Raw genomic sequence first — 24,399 nt, forward strand, 5'->3', positions numbered from 1 at the left:
TGATAAACCGGGTGCGTCTGTAGAAACCAAAACCAATACAAGTGTTGACAGTGATGGAAATAAAAGCAATGTCCAGCCAGGTTAGACTGAGGACACTAAGGCTGTCAAGCTAGGCCTGTAAAAAGGGTTAGTATTATCAAATTGAATAGAGATACTGCGGCGTTGAATGTATTTTTCTGAAGGAAAGTGGTTGTCTGTGATTTATTGAAATTTCAACAAGACCTACATGCAAAGCCATGTGAGAGATCAGACACTGTAGCCTGATATAGAAATGCTCTGAGTTATTTGAGTCAATTATGTTCTATTTTGTCTCGTATGAGTATCTATTATTCTTATTTTGTTTGACTAAATGCCTCTTAATCAGTCATTTGTAAATTTAACTCTATGTGCATTTCTAATTGGAAATAGAACATTTTTTGTACAAAAATGTACAGTGTTTTTGTTTCTCTGTGTTTTAACATAGCCATAGTGTCAGTACAATAGCCTTGATCTGGCTTTTATGTTTGCTGCTGATAAAATGGCTTGTTTCATTGTTCTTTGAGAATGCAAAAAGTCAATAAAATGATATATACCTTTTTAAATTGTATTTAGTCTGCAATTGCTTGATTGTTACAAGAGTAGAGCCTAAATCTGTTACTAAAAAACAAATCCCATATTAAAGCACACTGCCAGCACTGTTCTCTTTGTGGGAATAAATCAAACTCTGTTTAATATTTTATAGAGGTACATTTAAAAAGTCTCCTTAAAAGAGGTTGATGGCATTTTAGTGGTTCCACACAGAGACTGGTGGCTTTTCATAAACGATATATAAAAGGTTTAACAGTAAAAGGTGAATGTGTTATGGCTTTAGAACCTCTAAACATAGATGAATATAAACATAAGAGTTAGTAATTAAAATAATATTTAATTAATATATAGCCAGTGATGGAAGATTTTAAAAGTAACCATAACACAATGTAAGAATATTTCATGAAAATGCCATTCAAAATGTTACTGTACAGTAAGGAATGCCAACACCAGCTAATTGTACTTACAGTTTCAAAAATGAACATGCTGAAAAAAAACGTCCGTACCATTGCTATTGGATTTTTAACACTGATGCATTAATGTTAGTAGAATTGTACTGCTGTGTTTGGTCATGGGGCTAATTTCAACTACTATATTTGGTCGTTCTTGGTTTGGTGGGTAACCTATCGCAATTTACAATATTTTATGAGATCATGTATTTTATATGTAAAATGTTAATCCACAAATTGGTCAACCTTAGCTGTGTAATAAATGTACATATATAGTTTAAATATGACAATAATTGCCATTGAAATGTAGTGGAGTAGAAATACAAAGCAGCATGAAATATGCATGTTCTTGTACAAGCACAGTATTTGAGTAAATGTACCTTGTTACATTCCATCACTCAATCAATTTGAATGGTCAGTTTTGTAAAACACAATAAACAAACACATTTTCTCAATGCTTTTGAGAAACGTTGGCAAATCAGTTGGTTTTAAACTGCCCTGTGACAAGCAGGTGGGGATAGACCTGGGTTAGCAAGAGAGGAAATGGAGAGAAAGTCTTTGGGGGTGAAAATATTCCCCCTGAAGGACTGAATCTGCCACTTGCAAGGCCGATGTCTTACCAAAAGGGGGGGACATCGTAATGCAGTGGTTAACTAAGTACATAAAGTACTATTTTTTAATTCAATCCAAGAAACTATTTGAGTCAAGTATTACTTAAGGTACCTTTACCTCCATTTCAAAGGAAAATGTACTTTTAACACCACTGCATTCATCTAATGACTACTTTACAACTGACGGTGTTGTGAAATGCAACACATACAAGATTAATTATGCGTGCAGAGTCCTATAACCTACTGCGGCATTCAACCCATGCAAACCCATTCAAACCCCATTTTTTATCCATCCTCATTGTTGCTTTCATTGTCACAAATATTGTGTCAGCAGTAGTGGAAGATCTATTCACCTGCAGTAATTAAAAGTATGAATACTACAGTGTAGAAATACTCTGTTACGAGTAGACCCAGTACTACTATTTAGTATATAAATAGACTTTAAAGTACCCAAAGATAAATAATTGTTACCAGAATTCCCCATTTCAGAATCATATGGATTATAATTATTGATACATGTGTACATCACTATAATGTTGCCGCTGGTAAATGTGGAGCTCATTTAAACTAATTTATATACTAAGGGGCAGCTAAACCTATGATAATATATCATATTATGAACTGATTTATATTTTTGTATTATTGATCTACATCTGCAAAGTAACAAGTAGGTTAAATCGTTAAATAAATGTAGTGGAGTAAAAAGTACAATTTTTGTGTAAGTAGAAGAAAGCGTAAAACGTAACTGCTCAAATGAAGCTCACCTCAAAATTATACTTAGGTACACTAGTTGAGTAAAAGATCTTGGATACATTCCACCACTGGTCACAAGAATCAAGTGTAGGCTAGTATTTTGTAGAAATGATATATATATTATTATCATATCCTGTAAAATACAAAACAAAAAACATCTCCCTAGGATAGTTGTTTTCTATTCAGAAACTTCTGCCATATGCAAATATAATTTGATGCATAATAATAACACAGGCCTATTAATCCCTCCATTTTAATGTGCAGGGATTAATAGGCCTATGTTATTATTATGCATCAGTAGTGGAGTAGCCTAAGAATTTTCACAACTTATATTTTTCTTTCTTACTTACTTTTTATATTTTCTATATTTATACATGATGTTATGTTGAATAGTGTAGTTTACAACACAGCATTTTTTTCAAAGAGTGCAATATGTCCCAGTCACAGTGACTTTATTTAAAATTTCACATATATACAATAATTCAGACATGTACTCATCATAAAAATAGATTTGACAATACATTGAAAAAAACCCACCTGGGGATAAATACATTTCAGTAAAACGTATAAACTAGTAATCTATACATAAATGACAGAGTTTGACACTTTTAATACTGTTTTTTAGAGACTAGATTATTCTGTAATTCAATTTGGAAAGCGATGGAATTGGGGCTAGTTTGTGTTACTTTACATCTGTGCAAATACAATTTATCACATCATCAAATTAGCAATAGATTCAATATGATATGCCTCGTGTTCAAAATACGACATTACATTTCTACATTCAGTTCTGATACAGTTCATTTTTCAAAATACATACTGTGACATACGAGTCCAAAAGTCCCGGTCACAGTGTAACGAGCAGCAGTTGGACACCGACGTCAGTTACGTCAGGAGTTCGCATTAGAAAGTAAGTTGGAGACTCAGAGTAATTAAGGCCCATAGAAAGACATTAATAATAACTGCGTCTTATCTAGAGAATTTATTATCTGATAATTGAAAATGTTTTAAGATGGCGAGGTTTTACCGCGGTCGTGTGAGCCAACATCTTTACAGATGTACCCGAGGCTAACGTTACTAACGTCAACGGCTAGCTTAAAAGTCCCTCGTTCGCTCGTAACGTAACGTCACGAGCGATGTTTCGTACTTAGCTACTACGACCAACAGCTTGAGGTAGTTAAATAACTTGTTTAACCTCAGCATTTCTCAGTGTAAGTTTGCTTAGGCCAACTTGAACAATAATTTTGGTCATTTTAATATAATATTATAGACCGGGGATCTTCAATAGGGGGTCGAGTTACTCCAGGGGGCCCGTCAAATTGTTTTTTAATCTCTCCAACGTTTTTATTTTTTCGAAAATATGTCAGTAAATATACATTAACATGGATGCAACGTATTATCAGCAAAGATACATTTGTGGAAAAAAATACATTAACACAACCTCGATGATAGGCTTACTGGCTTATAGGCAAGGGAGCCATGCACAGTTTGCCTTCATAATGTATGTTTAACATTGACATATGTTGTATAAATAATATATGAATATGTTGATAATGATCATTGTAATATCTCAGTATTGTATGCACCATAAAAAGATGTGTGAATAGGCTTATGGCCGCCCTAGCTGTCCAAATAAATATGCAAATCAATTTATGACAATATTTGTAGTAGGGGGTCCCTGGCTGCTTTGTCTCTCCTTCAGCTAAGCGGTCTTTGGCCTAAAAAAACGAGCCAGTTTACAGGACACATCACAGTTAATGTTACGCTAGTTAAGGACCGGTTATGTACTTCTACTGTCGCTGTTATGGTGCTATTTTTCCTGATCTGCATCCCATTTTTTAGAGTGAAGGATGTCGTCCTTTGCCTCAGCCTGTAAAACCCTCCAATTATCGCCTTCATCCAGAGAACACACCTGTGACCCTGTTGGGGTGATTTTGAGCCAAGGTGGATGTTTCACACACGATCACGGGCAGATGATGGGACCGGAGTTTGGACTGATGGAGATGTCAGATGTTGAGTATACACACCTTCAGCACCTTATCCAGGCACACATGGAAGCACACATTGCCCCTCCAGATCTGCCAAATGCCAAATCTCACCCTGCTTCACTGATGGTTAAAGACGCCGCTGGATCTACATTGATCTCCCCTTTTACAACCACTCAAGCTATTGACCTATCAACTTCAACTGATGAACCCAGTCTGGTGATGCCTGGAGAAAAGACACCAGTTTCTTATGGTGAGGTCCCTGGTTTTGTGCTGGCCAGAATCAGAGGTGAAAACAGTCCGACTGAACCATACGACAACAGCAGCACATCTTCACAGAACCGATCCCGATCGGCTGCTAGAGTTTGCTTGGAGAAAAGGTTTAACACCATGTCTGCTGACGCCCCAAGACAGCAAGATATTCAGTCTGCAGTTCTCAGCAAGTAGGTGTCACTAATATAGTGTATTTGTCAGTAAATGTAGCCCCTAAAATCCAATTTTTTATGGAATGTGCAAAATCTCTGTTATGTGTTTCAGTTTTTTGACAATACTTCAGCAGTCTGCAGAGGCTCAAGAGGCAAGCATACACCCTCAAATGCACAAGTGGATGAAAAGTGACAAAGCTAATCCTGTTGATGTTTCCAGTCCATTTGTAGGGGGTGTTTTTAACCCAGACTTTTTTTTTCTTCCTGTTTTAACCTCAGGTGATTGGCCTTAATCCTCACATGGTTGAACCTAACAAGCACCAGGGTTTAATCATCCCCAAGGGTTTTTCATTTAATTTCCGCCCAGAGAGGGATGTGACAAAAGCTCACTATTCAAGTGGCGGAAACTCAACAGAGGAGCAGCAGTTGGTGAACATAGAAAGTAATAATCCCTAATCTCAACCTGAACTTATTTAAAAAATGTATTTTTTTTGTTGTTGCCTGCTACACTACAATGCAGAGTTTGTGTCTTACTGATACACATGTTTTTCATAGATGCTGCTGGGACACCCGCTGCCTTTAGGAAGCACGCTAGCACCCACAGCTCTCAACCCATCAAGGCTGCTTCGGCTGCCCCAGACTCTGCTAAAGAATCACGGAGCACCACCAGGAAAAGAGCTCAGTCCCAAATGTCACTTGTCCAGCGCAGGGAGAGACACAACAGTAAGGAGAGGGAGCGCAGGTGAGCAGCCATTACCAACACACAAGGTGTCTCTGCACTCTCCATAACGTGTCACGCAATCTTATAATACTCTATAAATATTAATGTACTTTTTAATCAGAATTTGATTCATTCTGGGCATAGTCACAGTCATATATTATGCTATTACGTGTGTAATGTGTAGTTGCTTAATATTTAGATATTTTTAGAAATGGTAAATGAAATGGGGTTAGATAGATAAAGAGATGCAATGAATGAATTAGTTGATTAACTTAAAAAACCTATTTGTCTCGGTCTTACATTATAATACATATATTTTCTTTCGGTTTTGGGGACATTTGACGACATTACTTTGTTCTCTGGGGTACGGTGAGGCGCAGTGTTCTGATGTTTCATAGAACAAATGATTAATTCATCAATCAAGAAACTAATTTGCAGATTAGAAATGAAAACAGTTATTTATCGCAGCCATAGACAGATATCGTAATGTCTTCTGGAAGCCACTGGGACATGATACTTTAGAATCTAAATAACAGGTCACTAACTCTTTAGAAACACGGATTCTAAACATCTGTATTGTCTTTGCTTCTGCACAGGAAGAGGATTCGTTTGTACTGTGACGAGCTGAACACGCTGGTGCCATTCTGTGAGCTGGATACGGACAAAGTCACCACCCTACAGTGGACCACTGCGTTCCTTAGATACATCAATCAAATGTATGGAGACACCTTCAAAGACGTACGTTTGTGTTGAGTTAAAATATCGATGGATGTAAAGCAGTTTGGATTGATCATCCTGCAACTGAATTATTTGAGACTTGAAACCTGGGGCTGAAAGATAAGAGCTTAATTACATTGTCTCCTGCTGCCCGAGAATAGTAATGCAGCTGACTTTATATGACTTTAGTTTTCAAATCAAATTCTTCTAACTTTTACATTATAAAATCAAATACTTTGTACATGGCAGCAAATTAAAACCACCCACCACATTATGCTGACGGTGTGCAACATCACCACCTCCTGGAGTAAAAGAGAGGGGCAGTCTAGATGGGCACAGACTTAAATATTATAGTAATGTTTTGGTGCTGTTTGTCATCCACCACAATATCTTTCTGTTCTCTCCGTTTACAGGAGTTTCAGAAGGCATTCACTGATGGGAAAGGATACTTTCTTAAATCCAGCCCATCCACAGGCCAGGACCCACTCCACCGTGAGATGGACGAGACACTGAGCATTCCTCTTGCTGTAGAGCAATGACCCTTTCACTACTCGGACAGATATTTGAGTACATTTTAATGTTACATTCAAACTTGGATTGTCCCAGGAGCTCTGGCTATGGGCCAGGTCAGTGTTTTTTATTTTAAATGACAAAAAGCACCCTTTTGAGAGGAGCTCTGCTTCTGACTACATTACAGTTATTTAGAAAGTGGAATGTTTCTTGTCTCAGACCATGACTCAAGAACCCCTGTTCTTCTCCAGCTACATCACAAGACCACACTGCATCAGGCCAGTGTTTGATGCACAATGCCGTTTCTTCTACTACTGATGTAATATTTCCCAAACATTTAAAAAAAAGGGCTTTTCACAGAGTCATACGCAGGGGGCACTGTTCCCCTTTAAAAACAGCTGAGCTAGTGCTCTAATGACTAGATTTCAACTCTTCAGCTATCAAACATTTAGCAAAATGTAAATTATATGTGCACCTTTTATATGCTTGGTTCAAATTGTGTTTATTTTCATTGAATGTTTTTAAATAAAAAAAAGAAGAAATGTTCATACAGTATGTTCAGTTCAGTTTTCATGTCCACATACATTTATTCTTTAATCATATATTTAAGTGTAAATTCACTTTAATACCTACATTCTGCATGGAAATAAGCTGCTGTATAAATTAGTGTGATTACTTGATTTTCATGGTGTTAAGCATATTACTCTGACATATAGACTGTTCATTTGAAATGTTGATATGTAGAGAAGAGTAATATTTTACTGAAAAGTGGCTTTATTTGTTCTTTCTTACAACATGTCGCTGTAGCATCTTACTGTACATACAACAGTCACCCACAAATAATAAATAGTATTTAAGCACCGGTAGTACATAGTGGATGTGGTCATTATAGATTCAAAAAAAACTTTGACTTTGCTCCTAAGAGTCTTAAATTTATTTTTACAATGTCTGATTTATGCATCCACAAGCTTAGTTTTGTTTTTGATCCTCAAATCTAGAGAATCGACTTCACATGCAATTAAAAAAAAACAGGGAAAAAAAACAAACAAAGAAGTTTAAAAAAAAAAAAAAAGACGATCAAAGTTTAAAGTTTTGCATTAATCTACACAATTTCTGGGCACCTGGGTATTTGTGTTTTTTATTCCTTTGACAATACATACACAGCTCTCTTGCAAAGGCTTTTTGCCTCTGTCGCCTATTTCCATATTTTACACTGTAAGCTTGTATGTTGAGGTAACACCTGTGATTTACATTAATGGGCCATGATTACATGCACATTCAGAGACAGTCACTGTTGTTCTTAGAGAGTGTCATCTGCGAAAAGGAGGTTAACCAGGGTAATGGGGGCATGGAAACAACATGTACAAAGTGTTTATACACAAAAGGACTCATCATTCACTTTCCAGTTGTTTGTAAGTCAAGTCTTGTTATGTGATACTGTAGTATTTGGAGCAACGCAGTTGTTCTCTTGGACTCTTCGGTGCCTCTGTCCCCTTTAATTCTGGATGCCATGATGTCGAATTCATGTCACTCCTTGGATGTTCCTCTATTCCTCTCAAAATATCACACCTGTTTGATGTTACTTTTCCCATCTTGTGATACATGTATTTAAATAAAGAGGACATTTTTGTGATCACTCTCTTCTTTCATTCCTTCCTTCCCTTACTTATCACCCTTCCTCCTAGGGGATGAATGGCATCGGGTCGCAGGAAGTCATGTTTAATGGTTTTTGGGATTGGAAGATTTTCCAGCGGCCATTGCTCCCTGGCAGGCTGTTGTGTCACAGATTCCAGGAGGTCCCTGGTGCCCAGTCCTACCTACTCTGCCTTGTTCGCCAGGCTCACCTGGATCTCCTGGAGATCCATCACGCCCATCTTTGACAATTCCTGGCACTCCCGGAAGACCTGTGGACAGCGTATAGGGAATGAGACAGTGCAGTGGTTCTTAACATTTTTTAACAGACTTCAAATGTTTTACCATGTTGTAAAACAATCAGTACAAATTATACCACAATAGACTTAAACAGGTGTAACTAATAACAATGATGGCTCTGTTCCATTTGTGCCAGTAGGCCCTTTCAAGTGTGTGTGTGTGTGTGTGGCCTGGAACTGGCACATACATGGAATGTAGCTATTATTAATCTTATTAGGTACGTCTGTGTGTGACAGGTCAAAATGTCTGCCATGAGTAGATCTATATGTACAGAAAAGTAACTTTAAATGCGTTCGTGAACAACACCCCAGCTCTGATCAACTCAAACTCTAATTAGAGTGTTCTGTATACTGCAAGTCCACATACCTTGGTATCCTTGGTCTCCAGTGGGCCCATCAACAGCCTTGCCAATAGATCCCTTATCACCTTGACCACCAAAATCACCTGTTGTGAAAACAACATTTTAAATCAGTAGTGGTACTTCAGTACATTTTCTGAAAATCAGTACTTAACTTTACTGGAGTACTTCCATTTTATGCTTTTGCACTTGATCAAGTGATTTTTGTGCTCCTACCAATAGATCAAAAGTCCGTTCTGATATCAATATTCATACCTCTGGGACCTGGGTCTCCGAGTTCTCCTGGCAGGCCTCTGTATCCTGGTGGTCCACGGGAACCTGGATGCCCAATAGAGCCAGAAACTCCTGGGCTTCCTGAAGTCCCTGCAGGGCCAGGACGGCCCACCATTCCAGGAGCCAGGGGTCTTCGAAGGTTAGCTGCCAGCTGTGCAATTTGGTCTGTGTGACAGAAAAAAAACAATGGGTCAATTATCCAGCTTACCCTTTATTCAACACTGGAGTGAATTACAGAAAACGATGTATTAAGAAGATGTCTCACCATCGATCATAGAGCCACAAAGCTCTCTGATTTGCTGCTCACTCGCCAGTTTACCCTGAAACACAAGTCAATAAGACATTTTTAAAGTGTAGGCTCATTCAGCCAGTTTATTAGAAAACATTTAATATTTGTCAATCAATCACAAGCTTTTACAGATTAAAAAAACAAAACACTCACAGGTACACCCGTCTTTCCTGCAATTCCAGGCAAACCCTGCTCCCCTTGGAAGCCCATCAATCCTGTTTTGCCTGGAAGCCCTCTTGCCCCAAGCTCTCCTTGTGGACCTGTTACGCCTTTTGGTCCTAGTTCACCCCGCTTTCCTGACTATAATCAAGAAGAATTATCCGTTAAATAACTCATTACATTTTACAAAAACGAAGAAATCAATTTAATCCAAACTAGAGCTAAAAACATCCATAAGCCTCTAAATTTGATCGTTGAGTAAACACCAACCAAGGAGCAAACTGGGTCTGTTGAGACAATGCGGGGGCGGATTCATATGGCGTCTTGTTGCTTGATAATTACTCCAACGAGCACAGCAAACAGTAAATGAGACTGCGAGAGTGAGGCTCATCAGTGCTTTGTCTCTAATTACATAAATTGCGCTGCAGCTTAATGTGACTGTCTTTCCCTCGTGGCGGTAGCAGCAAACAGGCCAATAAAGCTAAATCAGCACTACCTATCTCTCATTAATCCTATTAAATCTGGAATGTGAAGCAGAATCATGTGCAATGACTCTGACAAGTGGGCAACAGCTCAAAGCTAGGCTCCATTTTCAATGTTAAGTGAGGGAGCTGACACAGAGGGAGTTTGGAACAAACTTGTGCTGCTAATTACACCCACACACAACATCTGATCTAACTATTTCAGTGTCAATGAAAGAACCTAGAAAACTGTTTGAGAGGGAACAGGTATATGTGGAGTTATGATACAGAGAACACACAAGTAACAAAATGTAAATGAAAACATCGATGTAGCTCACCTCTCCTTTCTGTCCAACTGGGCCAAAATGACCCTGTGAAACAAAGACATATGTTAAAGAGAATGTTACACAGCCCAAACTCAATCACACCTTTCTTACAGGTAACTGAAATCCCAGGACTCAAAGACAAAAGTGATGTAATAAATTTCTTAAGACTATACAAAAATAAACAGATTATAGGCAGTCAAAATATTTTAGAACATAAATACAAATACATACAACATTCTCATCAAAAGCTTTGCCCAACAGCTAGATTTAACACTTAATCTTTAAAGATATCTGCGCTCACAGCTGCTTTCTGATCTTTGGGCAGCAGAAAAACTAAAAGCTGCCTCACCGCAGGTTTTTGTCCTGCACATCGGAACAACTGCAACACTTGAAAGACCATCAAGTGCTATCTAAACAAGTTCAATCATTTTCTATACGAGGAGACAATGTAAAGATATTAAAAAAGGTGTAAAGTGCCCTGGTCAGCTGCCAGGCAACAGAGTTCGGTATCAACTGTATAACTAATTTACTGCCAACAAAGTAAGGAGTCTTTATGTCACTGTTCAGGCAGCAACATTTAAGAAAATACTTACAGGTTCTCCATTTTCTCCTGGTAAACCATCACTTCCTGCCACACCCTAGATACAACAGAAGATGTGAGTTATTTGGTTCAATCAGTATTATTTTTTCATTGTACGATTATGTGCCTAATAAGAGTCTATAATCTCTTGGGCTGATAAAGAGTTTCAGGATCAAAAGCAGCATAACACATATTCCATCCTATATTTCAAGCTCCGAAAAGCTGTATGAAGACCATCAAAAGGCATTCAGTGGAGGTCATACTGTATTTAAGCTTGACCATCTTGAAATTCAGCTTGAATACTAACCATGTCTCCTTTACTTCCAGAAGCTCCAACTGGACCCTACAGGGTCGAAAAAAGGAGAAAAGAGAGAATAAATGAGAGCAATGTAGACATATTTGTGAAAGAAGGGGGATGAAGGGAAGTGAGGTGGGCTGGTTGAGGGGAACCAGCGGTGGTATAAAGACGGGCTTTGTTCTGTCCTCACATTCTGAACAGGAGCTCTCTGTGGGCTGCAGTTTGAGTTTTCACCACTAAAACTGAGGTGGGGCGACCTTCTTATTGATATACAGTACCTGGATAGTCACATATCTCTGCTCCATCTGTGCTTTTGTGTACATATGCTGGTGTGCAGAGACATATATTCGACTTACATGAAGATTTTTCTTTAGTTTACCTGTTTTTGGTGTTGTTTTTTATATACTGTACAACAGCTGGAAAGATTAGTCAATTAATTAATAATGAACTGACAGAAACTATTTGATGAATTTCAGTCATTTTTGACCATAATGTTCTTGTTTTCTTCGTCTTTTTGATAGAGTAAAGGCCAAATGACTAATCGGTTAATTGAGAAGACAACTGGTAGACGAATTGAAATTAATAATAAGGAGACTATATGTGTCATTATTATAAGATTGTGGCAGCCGTATACTGTATCAGGGATTATAGCGGATGACATTTAGCCCTGGGTGACATTTCATATTGTCACACACGTCAAACTCACCCTTTCACCAAACTCTCCACGGATTCCTGTTGGACCTGGAAGACCTGGATCCCCCAAGGCTCCGTTTACCCCCTGCAGTACATCACACACACACATACACACACACACACACACACACGCGCACGCACACGCACGCACACGCACGCACACGCACACACGCACACACGCACACACACACACACACACACCCAGTGAGTCATCTGAATTATTTTCAAAAACTGATAATGATTGATGAAATCATGGATCTGACCTGGAAGCCTTTCACTCCCTGAGGCCCAGGGCCACCCGCTGGTCCGATACCTCCCTGTTGGAAACAGACATTGTCAAGTAATCCTTCTAGGAAGAGTTAACAGTTGTAAAACAAACTGGATATTAATGCAAATTCAGAGGAGCAGAACTAAAAAGAAATGGCTGTGATGGTTGTGTGAAGTATGATTATTATGCAGTGCAGTGTGCGAGAGAAGTCTGTTAATTCCTATGCCGTTTTATCTCTTTTTCCCCTCCCTGCAGGTTCTGATGTGAAAAAGAAAGGCCTCTCTGTTTATGAATTCCTCCTTTATGAATACCTGCTCTCATCATTGGCCCTTCATTACAAACTCCACCTTTGCAAGCCACATAATCAGCCACAGTTGAATATCATTAACTTTGAAGGGCAGTAGTTTATTATGCTGCGATTCCGGTTTTATCTCATGCTGTACACTGTTGTGCATTGTGTTCTTTGAGATGGGTGCTTTACATTCATTGCAATATTTTTTCAGTTATGATGATGTTCAAATATCCATGCTGGTTGTTGAAAAGTGTTGGAAACTGAGCCTGTAAGTTGGTTAAATTATATCGGTGCAGCAGAAACTCTAATTATTTGGCTTTTAAATTGGCTTTTAAAAGCTCTGTAATAGATACTTTTGAAGCTCTCTAGCTACACAAGCAGTGCAGCAAATTACACACGCACAGATACACATTTGCTTAGTTTATAGTGTAACTTACAGCCACTCCTCTGGGTCCAGCTATCCCCCTCTCTCCTGGGACGCCGATATCACCCTAAGAGAGGAGACGAAAGATGGTGTGGACAAGTCAGGAAAGTTTAGAGTCCAGACGCAACATTGTGGGGTTAAGTGACATGTCAGAGAGGCTGTGACCAAAAATATTCCATCAGATACATACAGGAATACCTGGCTCTCCAGAGGGTCCCGTCTCCCCAGCCTTCCCCGGATCACCCTGGTGTAAAAAAAAAAAAAAGGTGAAGGTAATAGTTGTCCTTAATGGTCCTAATCTCAGTTTTAAGGTTAAAGCCTGTTTCTATTTTCTTGTAATACTCACGACTCCTCCTTTAGACCCCTTTGTACCAGCCTTTCCTTGTAAACCCTGAAACAGAAAATAAACTACTACTTAGACTGGAGAATCAAATTAATGACAGAATAAATAACACAAGTCTAATTCAGATACTCACAGGTAGTCCGTTTGGTCCTTTCTCTCCAACTGTCCCATGGCGTCCTGGATCACCCTATCAACACAGACACCACCGTGTCATCAGCTTTATTCACACAATCACTTTACGTGGACTCTCAACTAATCTAAGACCAAAGCATGTAGAACATGCAAGGTGCAATTTACCTTCTCGCCATCTAACCCTGGTGTACCATCTTTGCCATCTCTGCCAGGAATACCCTGTAGAATGCATCAGATATGATCCTCATGGTTCTCAGAGGTTATGGATATTAAAAATGTGTAATTTATAATCAGAAATGCACTTACTGGCTCCCCTTTGGGTCCGGCTCCTCCAGGACCTCCTTTGGGACCAATTTTACCCTGTTAAAAGACATATTAGGGTGTCAATTATACATGCTATATATTTCTGAAACTAAAGAGTCACAAATTAAAGTCTTTTACGCACAATTTCTCCTTTGGGTCCTCTGAATCCCTGTGGTCCTTTTTCTCCAGCATCACCCTGGAGACATCAGATGAAACACATACACAGCTATTCATTGATGGGACCAGCCGTCTATTCTGGATGTTAACTACTTCTGTGTTAAACGCCATTTTTATTTCAAATACGTTACAAACAAGGAGAGACTCACTGTCTTTCCGATGATGCCGACGACGCCATGTTTGCCTCTGAAACCAGGCAGGCCCTAGACACAAAGGAAGGTTAAAGAAAACATACTGTGAGTACACATTTAAATGTCTGCATTGTGAGTATTCAGTTCAATTCAATAACATTAAGTTAATAGTGCCAAATCATAACAAAAGTTTTTTCAAAACACTTGACATATAGAGTAGTTCTAGATTACACTCTATGACTTTAATAATGAGTAATAAGAAGCCCAACAAGGAAGGAGTGGTGGTGCTCTAAAAGTTACTTACTCTGTCTCCTACAGATCCCATTGGGCCTTGTAAACCTCTGAGACCACGTGGGCCCTTAAACACATCACAAGAGCATTAAGAAGGCACATTAAAACATTAAAAAAAAACACTCAGGAAGTTTTTAAAAAAATGGCCTGGATAGGCTGCACTTGACATAATAAAACTTATGTAACAAGTGAAAAGAAACACAAGTTCTGAGTCATCTTTATGTAACTCACCTGCAGACCCACAGTTCCAGGAATACCAGGTGGGCCAGGTAGACCACTGTCACCCTAAAAAAAGAACAGGGCACTTAGAACGACAACAAAACACCAAATCACAGAACTTAATGAAATAAATATTTCGTACATTCTAATTCTATTCCTATTTACCTTCATTAACCACATTGTACCACTGACAGCAACCTAACACACTTACCTTCTCTCCATTTTTCCCAGACTCGCCCTTGTCTCCTTTATGCCCTGTGTGACCCTACAAGAGCAAAAATACATGTGCATGTGCATGAGTTGTGTATATTCTCAAAGATATATTGATTGATTGATTGAAATCAAACAAGAACCATGACAGAAATTATATTTACCTTGAATCCTGGCATCCCAGAAGGACCCGAGGGACCCGGGGGACAGATAGCAGGACACTGCAGAAGACAGAGACACACACACTGAGGACTCTAAACTCTCTGTATTCAGGGGAAGCATTTTCAGTTTACTGCTGTGATCTCACAGGTGGTGGATGATTGAAAACTTACCAGGAGGTCACCGCTAAGATCATGAAGAGTGCCAGGAAGACCCTGACAGATGGAGAGATGGCAACACACATTAAGAGACCCTTTTAAAATGTTAATATTTCCCCTGCAGCTGTGAAGCCAGATACAATTAACAAGGGATCCACTGGGTGGCAGTGGAAAATTGATAACTGCACTTACTGGTGGTCCGTCAGTGCCAGGAGGTCCAGGAAGTCCTGAAAGACCCTCAGCACCCTGAAAAAAACAGATAATAGATAGCACCCAGATTAGTAGCATCTTCAGCATGTCAGTTTAAAATAAGATAGTATCAAAGGTAGAGTCAATGTGCAACATCTCAGCTACAGTAAGTCACCTGGTCACAGTTATTACAATCAGTTATGGTCGTCCCAGAGGGAAGAGTAACACTTAAAATCCCTCTCCAGTCCAAAAATGTGTTTTGCTTAATGTCACTTTACTCAGATGTTTGACGTTCATTGTGCAGAATGCTGTACGTGCAGAGTTTAATACTGGACTGGCTGTTTTTGAAATTCATCTGTTGATGGGGGAACGTTTCTCTGCGCTCACCTTGAATCTGTACCTATGAACGTGGTTCACTTATTGTTTTCATCCTTTGAGTTATGTCTACAGCACATCCTAATTTAATGTGTGTATCTGACTTCTTAACAGTCAGGGTTAAGAGAGGACATGTCACGGCGTCGTATCACGTCTTATCATTGGGGTACAACACGTGCAATAAAATCTGGTCTGAAACTGCCAAAAGGCTCAATAGCTGCCGCACATTCATTGAACATTGAGATAATTGATTTATTTCACTGAGGTGTCCACAGCCTTGGGTCAGAATATAGTTTATGCAAAAATAATATGTATATTGCTGCCATCCATTTGAGCCTACCTGGAAAGTTCAGTCAGGTCATTTCTTGCAGGGTTTTGCTGTAGCTCTCAACATTGCCCATGTGTCATGATTAATTGTTCAGCCCTAACGTAAAGAATTCTTTCTTAAAAAAGTAGCTGCATTAATAATATGAGCTAATTTATTTACTTTTTGTTTATTATCCTTACTAATGGTATATCTTCTAATATATTGATATATGTTTGTTTACTGTACATACATTTTGCCCATAAATTAAACGTTAAAAGGCTCTTGGATCCTTGTGTTTGATGTGCACACCAGCTAGAAGCTCTATGTTCCAGTCAACCTTATAGAGCCGATGTCATTCACATGCACTGCAACAGGAAATAAACCGAGACTGATTTGGAATGTTTATGTTTACATCTTTGAAAAGGTCTATACTCCCCGATCAGGCAATAATAATCTAATTTACATCACATGTAACGTTCAGAATACACAGTATTAAAAAAACAGCTTGAGTTAGTGGAAAATAGACTAACACGAACCTTAAGATTAAGTCTGACACAGACGATATTAACACTGCTGCTAACAATACTTGACGGTCCTCTGAAACTGAGCAAGCTTTTAATTACACAAACGTATGAGCACGGGACAATCCAAATAAAGTGTGACCGAGTCTTCAGTGGTTATTCTTCTTCTACTGGTCCTGCCATGTTATACAGAGATTTAACGCAATGTTGTGCTGGTTGCTGCAAGCACTGCAGCGGCTTTTCTATGAATTTGGCTGCCATTCTCTATTCACCTACTAAAATAAACTTTATGTGGCCAACTGGGTATTGGATCAGAGATAGAATAAAATAGATAACAAGGATTATTTGACCATCACATTGAATCAAGAATTATTTGAAGATCTTATTGAATCAGAGAATGTGTCTCCTTCATGAAGATGACAGGAAGTCTAATTGGAGAGATAAGACAGATACTCACTGCTGGACCCTGGGGTCCGACTCCGCCTGGCAACCCGTTGGTTCCAGGTAGTCCCTGGAAACAAAAGACACTGGGTGTGTGCAAAGCATCAGAGTACATATGTAGCTTACAAACATTATGTAATATGTATAAGCATACTTTCCCAGTACGCAAACACGCTATAGTGATATGTGAATATGGTACAAATGCATCACAATCTCCATCTTTATGCACATAAGAGTGATGTGATAAAACAGTGCTGTGTACTCACTGCAGCTCCTGGTCTCCCTCTGCCCTACGGAAGACACAGGAAGGCAAATTAAGTCACAAACACCAAAGTTTAAAGAAAGTTTATCCCAGATTGTTGCTGTGAGGTGAATATGCAGGTAACCAGTCGAGTTACATCATAGAACAAGTGTCATTACCTTTATGTCAGCTGAAGGCTATCTGACCTAAGTCTGATTTAGAGCTGAGTTAACAGCAACAAGAAAGTACACGGGAGAAGCGGCTCAGTTTGCTTGGAAACTGAATCGAGATGGTACCAAAAAAAGTACGAGGTAGTATTCACAACTTTTGCCAATGGAAAACCAAAAAAAGTGCAAGTCGAGAAGAGCTGTGCCGTACCATGCAGTGGAAATGTGGCACTAGTATGTGGGGGTACTTACAGGAGATCCAGATGGCCCAGGAGGTCCAGCGTCACCCTGTAGAGAGCAAGGCAAAATACTACAATCAACCTCTGACACAATCACAAGAAACCTTAAGACCTACGCATGAACCCTTTGGACATAATGCCTTTCAATGTTTGAAAGTTTTAGAAATGTAGATGTTTCTTACTTTCTCGTAACTGAGATTTGGGTAAATTAAAAAAAATACATGCAAAAAAAGAGAACATGAAGCCAGTCTTTACTGTGTACAATTCAAACTACATGGAAAAAATTCAAATTTGTCTGAAAAATGTATGTTCTACATCGCTTTAGCCTACTAATGCCATTCAAGAACTCTTTTTATTTATTGTAAGGGTGATTATTATATGTATTTTGTATTACTTCCTGTGTGTGGTCCTTGACACAATTAATAGTCACATTCCAGCTAGATAACAGAGGAAAAGGAATATTGTTGCTATATATGACTGTCTGATTTTACAAATACCTTAAAATGGGTCAATATAAGTGTTTTGCTATGAATAAACAATAATACATTTTGTATGCTCTACATTAATGATGGCTGAGGCCTAAAGTTTACATTGCATGTATCTCTACTGTTGCATATTGTATCTTGTTCTCCATATATTGTAATTTCTGTTGGTTATTTCATGTGCTTAGTATTTCTTGATGTAACTGTGTCTAACTTGTAGTCCTCAATTGCCAGGACTACAATTCCCTTGATGTTTAACCACACAAGTTCAACCGATTGACACTAGTGTTCTGCATTATGGCTAATGAAGTCATGTTCTTTCAACCTAATGTTCTTTCAATGTGTCTTGCTGCCTGTTCTTGCCTCTCTGACTGAAAACTTGCTAATTAGAACATTTTTTGCACAAATTTCAGTGTGCAGGTTAATAATCTAGAGCTCCAGCACCTCAGGTAAGTCTGGGGTGAGCAGTGTTATTGTGTCTTGTTATGAAATGTATCAAAAGCAACAATTCAGAGAAAAGGGAGGGGGAGAAAATGTCTGTTTCTTTGCAAGTATTGCAATCTAATAAAATGATAATCTCAAAATCAATGACATCGATTGTATAAAAAAGCCATTCTAGGGACGGGTTTTGCAAACTAGCATCTGCTATAAACACTATAACACACATCAGATAGCTTTTTTCAGTTTGTTTATGTAAACGGTACCTGTCTCTAATAAATAAACCATAAATATATATGAAATTAGGTTATGTGCACAATCCCAAAAAGAATTCATATACTTGGTATTGTTTAGCTATGAGACCTCAATAACAAACATAGCTGGTCTGAAATACTTGGTCCATGCATGTCATCTTCTTTTATGTTTGTTTACATATTTTATCCATTATTTCTGTCAGTTAAAATGACTGCTACAAACTAGTTGCTCAAATAAATGATCAAATTGTGTTTTTTGCGATACCCCTTCTTTTCCTCACTCACCCACCCTCCCCATGACCTTTTCTCCTCCTCCTCCACTAACTCTCTGTTTCCCTCCCTCACAGCTGTGTTTGTATTGTCTTAGAAAAAGATGAGAGGGCGAAAGACAAAAAAAAACACACAAAAAAACCCCTCCAGCATAACACAGGGACGTTACTTATTCATGGCATGCCTTGGTGCGCAAACTAGACAACAAAGCATACTGGCATACAAAGCATAAACAAACAGATGTGAGGTAGCTGAAAATTACCTGTAAACACAACCCTAGTTCTAGCTGATTACTGCTGCACACACGTCTCAAACTCCACCAGTTTGAACCTGTTGTCTTTGCACGACTCTTTAGCTCTATGAACCGGCCATGACAGTGTAGTAATCTAAGTAATTAGGGACACTGACACAAGCTTCCTCATTAGCTTGGCTAATTAGTTGAATTGCCCGGAGGGGGGTTTATCTGTCTTGACAGTGAATTTGCAGCCTCTTCCCTCCATCTTTATTCTTTCATATATTTTATTCAGTGTGGGTAATAAAAGTCATGTTCCAGTTGAATCACAAGATGTAGTAGTGCAGAAGTACTGTGTTGTAATTCTGTCTTCTCTTGTGTCTTTCAGAGGAGAAAACATCAGGGCAACAGATCATCATCCCCTGCCATCTCACAGGTTGGTGGGAAACCGTGTGCATTCCAGGCCGGATTAGGGAAGCAGCAAGAAAAAAATCCGATTTTGATCCCTCATTAAAAATATTCCCACCGAGAGGGTAATCCTTCTAGACAAATCCATGCTGACAGAGGAAACACGGGCCTGTTAGACCCTACTAAAGATCTGCATGTAAGCACCATGCAGTGTTTCTACATTTGTGGCTGGCCTCAACTGGTTGATTAATGGGGAGCAGTTGAAGAAGATAAGCTCATAAAATTCAAATGTGTGCGTCGTTAAGTGTATCCTCAGCATCCCAGAAAGATCAAGAGACTAAGACACACTTACTGCTTCCCCTGGGGGTCCATCCTTCCCAGCAGGACCATCAGGACCAGTCAAACCCTGAAGAGCAAGCATATAATTCTGTTATACAGTACATCATTGCCTTGTGCTCTGTGGTTATTCTAAACGTCAATAATAATAATTTCAACATCTTAGCATAAACTACACTCTGTTTAGTCATTGATTCCTGACATACCTTAACAAAGACAAAGGGTGGTGGGTTGATGTTCGTATAAGAATTGTAAGTGTGTGTTTATTGGACACTTACGTCCACCCCTGGAAGTCCTGGCAGACCTGGTTTTCCTGCTTCCCCTGGTATTCCTGCTATCCCTTTGAGACCCTACACAGACAGAGTTATATTAAGTAGTGCACAATAAGTCAAATGATCTACCCAACAAAACAATTTTGATATCTTTTCTAATTTATGCTTTGTTAGCTGAGCCAAAAAACAAACAGCCCTTAAAGCCCTTTGTTACAGATTTGTGATTTTAGGTCATCGGGAACTGCGCAAAAATAACTAGGGGGGAGATCAGAAAAGAGGGAGGGGTCGGAAATTTTACTTCTTGCTGAAGGAAGGGTATTCTGACTTCCTTTGAAATATAGTTACAAAAATATGTACATAAAAAGGCAACTTTAGTTTGTGCAGACGATAAATGTTACAAGTTTCATTAAAGCTAAATTGGGGTCATTAGTTAATCACGCTGAACCAACTTAACACTGTTGTATGTTAATATTATGTTGACATGTGGGAGGGGTGTTGCAGCTCTTTTTCTAACACCTGGTCCACATATTTTTGGAAATTGGGTTTTCCCTCCACTGTCCACATCTGCAAAAAAAATCTCAGTCCAAATGAAAGCAACAAGAATGAACCTGATTCTAATCCCTCATTAAAAATATTGCAAAATGCAATACAATGAAAAAACACATTGAAGCACTGCTGAACCAACAGGTGGCAATATAACCCTAATATCAAGTTGGCCAATCATGAAATTGATCAAATCAGTTTATCAACTAATCGAAAGCTTGAATAAGAGCCATCACTGGAAGGCTACCTGGCTGCAAAGGTGTAGTGATTGCTCTGTAGCGCATTTGAACGCTTCTGTTCCTCAAAATAGTGGACTAGTGTAGTTGTGTTTAGTATACATTTACATGTAAACATGAAGTCCTGTTAGCAAGGTTTGAGCCTGAAGTATTTTGTCCGCCATTGCACAAAAATGTCGTCTCGTTTGTGGCGCCGTTACAAGCAAAAATTCTAAATATTGGTTATCAGTGACCTAAAACTCAGTTTGCATGTAGACGAAAGGCAAAGTCAAAAAGCATAGAAAAATCTACATTCATGAAAATACCCATGTATGTGTGGATTAGGACGAAGTCAAGAGGAGGGTTCAAGGAAAACAAAAGAGGGCCTTGCTTTTTTTTTTTTTTACAAAGTGAAGTGTTGATCACCACCCCAATAACTGTCATAACGTTGCTAAATAAAACTTGACTTGTTGGAAAACTTACTGCTTTCCCTGGCAGCCCAGCCGGTCCAGGTTTACCCTGTTAATGGGAAAAGAAAAAAACAAGTATTATAGCCCGACAAAATGTGCATTTTATTCATTTTCGCACAGCCCAGTCCCAAATACTTCCAGCGTCCTTGATTCAAATCCTTCTGTTACTTAGTGTAATACCAACAGCACGGACATTAAAGTGAATGGAGCAGTAATAGTGTGATCGGCTTCAGTATATAGGATATGCTGTTTAGCTTCTGCAGAGACTGGGGGAAGAACAAACACTACTAAACCGAGCCGATGCTGACTGGTCACAGGATAAAGCTTGGGTTTGGTGTGTACAGGGGGGCTGAAGGTGCAGGGAGGAGGTGTGAGGTGAAACTCTAGATGGTCTCACAGAGTTGGGGAATGTATGAATGGGCCCTCTGTGTGCCTAAACTTTACTGCAGTCCCAAAAATAATCACAACTAAAGATTTCCTGACATGACTGCGCAACATTTACAATGTTTATTTTTTTGATTTAACAGAAAAGTTTGACAATGATGAAAGACATAAATATAACGGATATAAAGGGGTTTACTAAATTACCATCGTTTTTCTTTTTACTCTGCTTCCCAGTAATCATTTCCTCTTTTACCTTGTGCAAATAAAGTCTCATAGCATAATTTTTACCTCATTCTTTTGAACCATAACATCATATCCTACATATCAGCAAAACAGTATGGAATCGGGCCACGTAAGTTTCAGTGGATTGTTCTTGTATTGTACACATTTATTGACATTGTAAAATGCTGGAAATCCACACATACCAGGCTGACTGACTTTATACTGTATGAGTTAATATGACCAAATAATGAAGAAGCCAAGCTATTCACAGTATGAATATAATCTAAGATTTTAAGGGTTTAATAGGTTAATTAACCAATGCGTTTTCAATACTATTTAGTTTACCTAAAGAACTCCATTTAGTAGACAAGCCTTTAAACCCTGCCTGCCCTGGCATCCATGATTATGATTGTAGGAGGGGCTTTGGGAGGAGTCAGTGTGATAAAAACTGGCGTCTAGAAGCATTTCAGCCACATTTATGCATTAAGAAAACACTTACCAAAGGTAACTGAGTGGGAATCTACTCTACCTATTACTTTAGAGGATGTGGAACACATTTAAAAAATATTATTCTAATTTCTTGATCTGTAACTTAACATCCTGTTTTTCTTTAAAGAAAAAGTGTTTTTGTAAGCTGCTGGAAACTCAATTTCCTTGCGGGAGTCATCCCAAAGGGTTCAATAAAGAGAAGTCTAAGTCTAAGAATATAATTTGTTAATTAATGCTCACCCAGAGAAAGAAAACCCCCATTCAAATGAGATACTAACATCCATTTCTTGTCTTCTGACTTGAGTTGATGAATGTGAAATAGGCAAAATGTATAACCGTTATAGAGTAAAAAGAGTCAACTCACATCAGTGCCATCCTTTCCATCTGCACCTGTGGGTCCTGAGGGCCCTGTGGCTCCTCTGGGGCCTGGTCTCTGCAACACAATATTGATCAAATTCAGGCATTTCTCCCTAAGTCATGTCATACATCCTCTGTTCCTCCAACAGAACAAATACTGTATACATGAGTGGGCTGGGTTTTTACACGAACTGAATAAAACAAAGTGATGACGAATGTTTGGTATAGTTTAGCATCAACAGTATTATAATAAATAAGAAAACAGCCAAATTTCACTCAAGACAAAATTAACTTAATAAAATGATTCTAAAGATGTAAATAGACACACATTGAATTAAACCCTCCGAAAACTCTGATGCAAATAAGTGTGCGTAAAGACACTTATGCACAAACGGAAGACTCAACTAGATTTCTATGAAAATACAACTAAATCAATAATTCACAGTCCATTTTAAAGAAAACAAACGTATTTCACTGAGGACTTTCCAAATGAGCTCCAGCTCCAGGGAGCCTAGGTGAACAGAGGTGGCATTGTGCGCAGTGGCACTGATCCCCAACCCGTGCATTCCACAGGTCCAGAAGAAAACATAACCCCGACTTCACCAAACAGTGCGAAAGGCACACATACACCTGCACACAGTTAGGCTGCTATGGGAGAGTAAAATGGCCATACAGAACCAGAGCGACACAATACCAGCCGCATTCTCTCAATGACAACTGTACGAGCAGATTAAAGAGCGCTTGACTGTAAAATATGAGAGAAAGCAAGAGGTTTTAGGCTGGAGGGCGCAGGTCTGGGCTAACGCAGCTGCAACAGAGAGCGACTGCCATTATCATCATCAACACTAGGCGCACGGCCTTTATTGGACCTGCAGGAGACACTGACTTATTGCAATAGCTTCACATTAAAATGTACCATCAAAACAAAAATCCCCATCTCCATTAAGATCAGATGGAAGCGGCTAAATGAAAGGAGGGATGCTGATCTTGATCACCCTTACCTGGGCTGAGGATGATGTCAAAAGCTGGCACAGTAAGAGCACCCAAAGCGCAGTGAACACCGCCATGGTTCCTCCGATCGCCCTCACAAACCCGAGTTTATGCGCAAAAGGTCAAATCCCCGGTTCCAGGTCCTCGCTCACTCCCCCCCAGCGTCCGCGGAGCCTTCCTTTACCTCACGGTGCACAGCTCCTGAATGGCTTTCTCTTTGGTTCCAGATAAACCCGAGCCTCCAGCCGAAGGGGCTGAACTCAATCTGGCGCACTGAACACAGGGGTGAGGGGGGTGAGGAGGAGTGAGGGAGGCAGCAAGCAAGCAAGCAGCGGCGAAACTA

At 39.2% G+C, this 24,399-nt stretch overlaps 2 protein-coding genes across 2 annotated transcripts; one reads left to right on the forward strand and one right to left on the reverse strand.

Moving 5' to 3' along the window:
• Window positions 1-4,230: 4,230 nt before the first annotated feature.
• On the forward strand, window positions 4,231-6,767 carry LOC310952015 (uncharacterized protein; the record flags this gene model as incomplete). Its single annotated transcript, XM_083920502.1, is given in 6 exon segments — window positions 4,231-4,808; window positions 4,903-5,068; window positions 5,070-5,232; window positions 5,346-5,532; window positions 6,108-6,249; window positions 6,642-6,767. Coding segments are annotated over 6 exon segments (1,362 nt in total).
• Window positions 6,768-7,291: 524 nt separating this feature from the next.
• col9a3 (collagen, type IX, alpha 3) lies at window positions 7,292-24,359 on the reverse strand. Its single transcript, XM_083920239.1, has 32 exons — window positions 24,068-24,359; window positions 23,074-23,142; window positions 21,628-21,663; window positions 20,393-20,464; window positions 20,131-20,184; window positions 17,708-17,743; window positions 17,314-17,337; window positions 17,064-17,117; window positions 15,407-15,460; window positions 15,230-15,271; window positions 15,062-15,118; window positions 14,899-14,952; window positions 14,700-14,753; window positions 14,482-14,535; window positions 14,196-14,249; window positions 14,012-14,065; window positions 13,873-13,926; window positions 13,732-13,785; window positions 13,568-13,621; window positions 13,438-13,482; window positions 13,282-13,335; window positions 13,105-13,158; window positions 12,371-12,424; window positions 12,121-12,192; window positions 11,424-11,459; window positions 11,130-11,174; window positions 10,549-10,581; window positions 9,744-9,890; window positions 9,567-9,621; window positions 9,284-9,466; window positions 9,037-9,114; window positions 7,292-8,642 (listed from the first exon to the last, which is right to left on the reverse strand). The coding sequence occupies exons 1-32, from the start codon at window positions 24,131-24,133 to the stop codon at window positions 8,458-8,460; spliced, it is 2,037 nt and encodes a 678-aa protein (XP_083776365.1). The 5' UTR covers window positions 24,134-24,359; the 3' UTR covers window positions 7,292-8,457.
• Window positions 24,360-24,399: the final 40 nt, after the last annotated feature.

The sequence above is a fragment of the Echiichthys vipera genome, assembly GCF_963691815.1.
Source record: "Echiichthys vipera genome assembly, chromosome: 9".
In the NCBI taxonomy this organism is placed as follows: Eukaryota; Metazoa; Chordata; class Actinopteri; order Perciformes; family Trachinidae; genus Echiichthys; species Echiichthys vipera.

Bases quoted from the DNA above. Each gene is read 5' to 3' on its own strand.
- col9a3 (XM_083920239.1), bottom strand. From the start codon at position 24,133: ATGGCGGTGTTCACTGCGCTTTGGGTGCTCTTACTGTGCCAGCTTTTG. The intron at 12,193-12,370 runs GTCAGATCCATG...GATGTACTGCAG, and splicing joins AGGGAGTGAAAGGCTTCCAG to GGGGTAAACGGAGCCTTGGG. The intron at 9,891-10,548 runs GTGAGCTACATC...TCTTGATTATAG, and splicing joins CAGTTGGACAGAAAGGAGAG to TCAGGAAAGCGGGGTGAACT.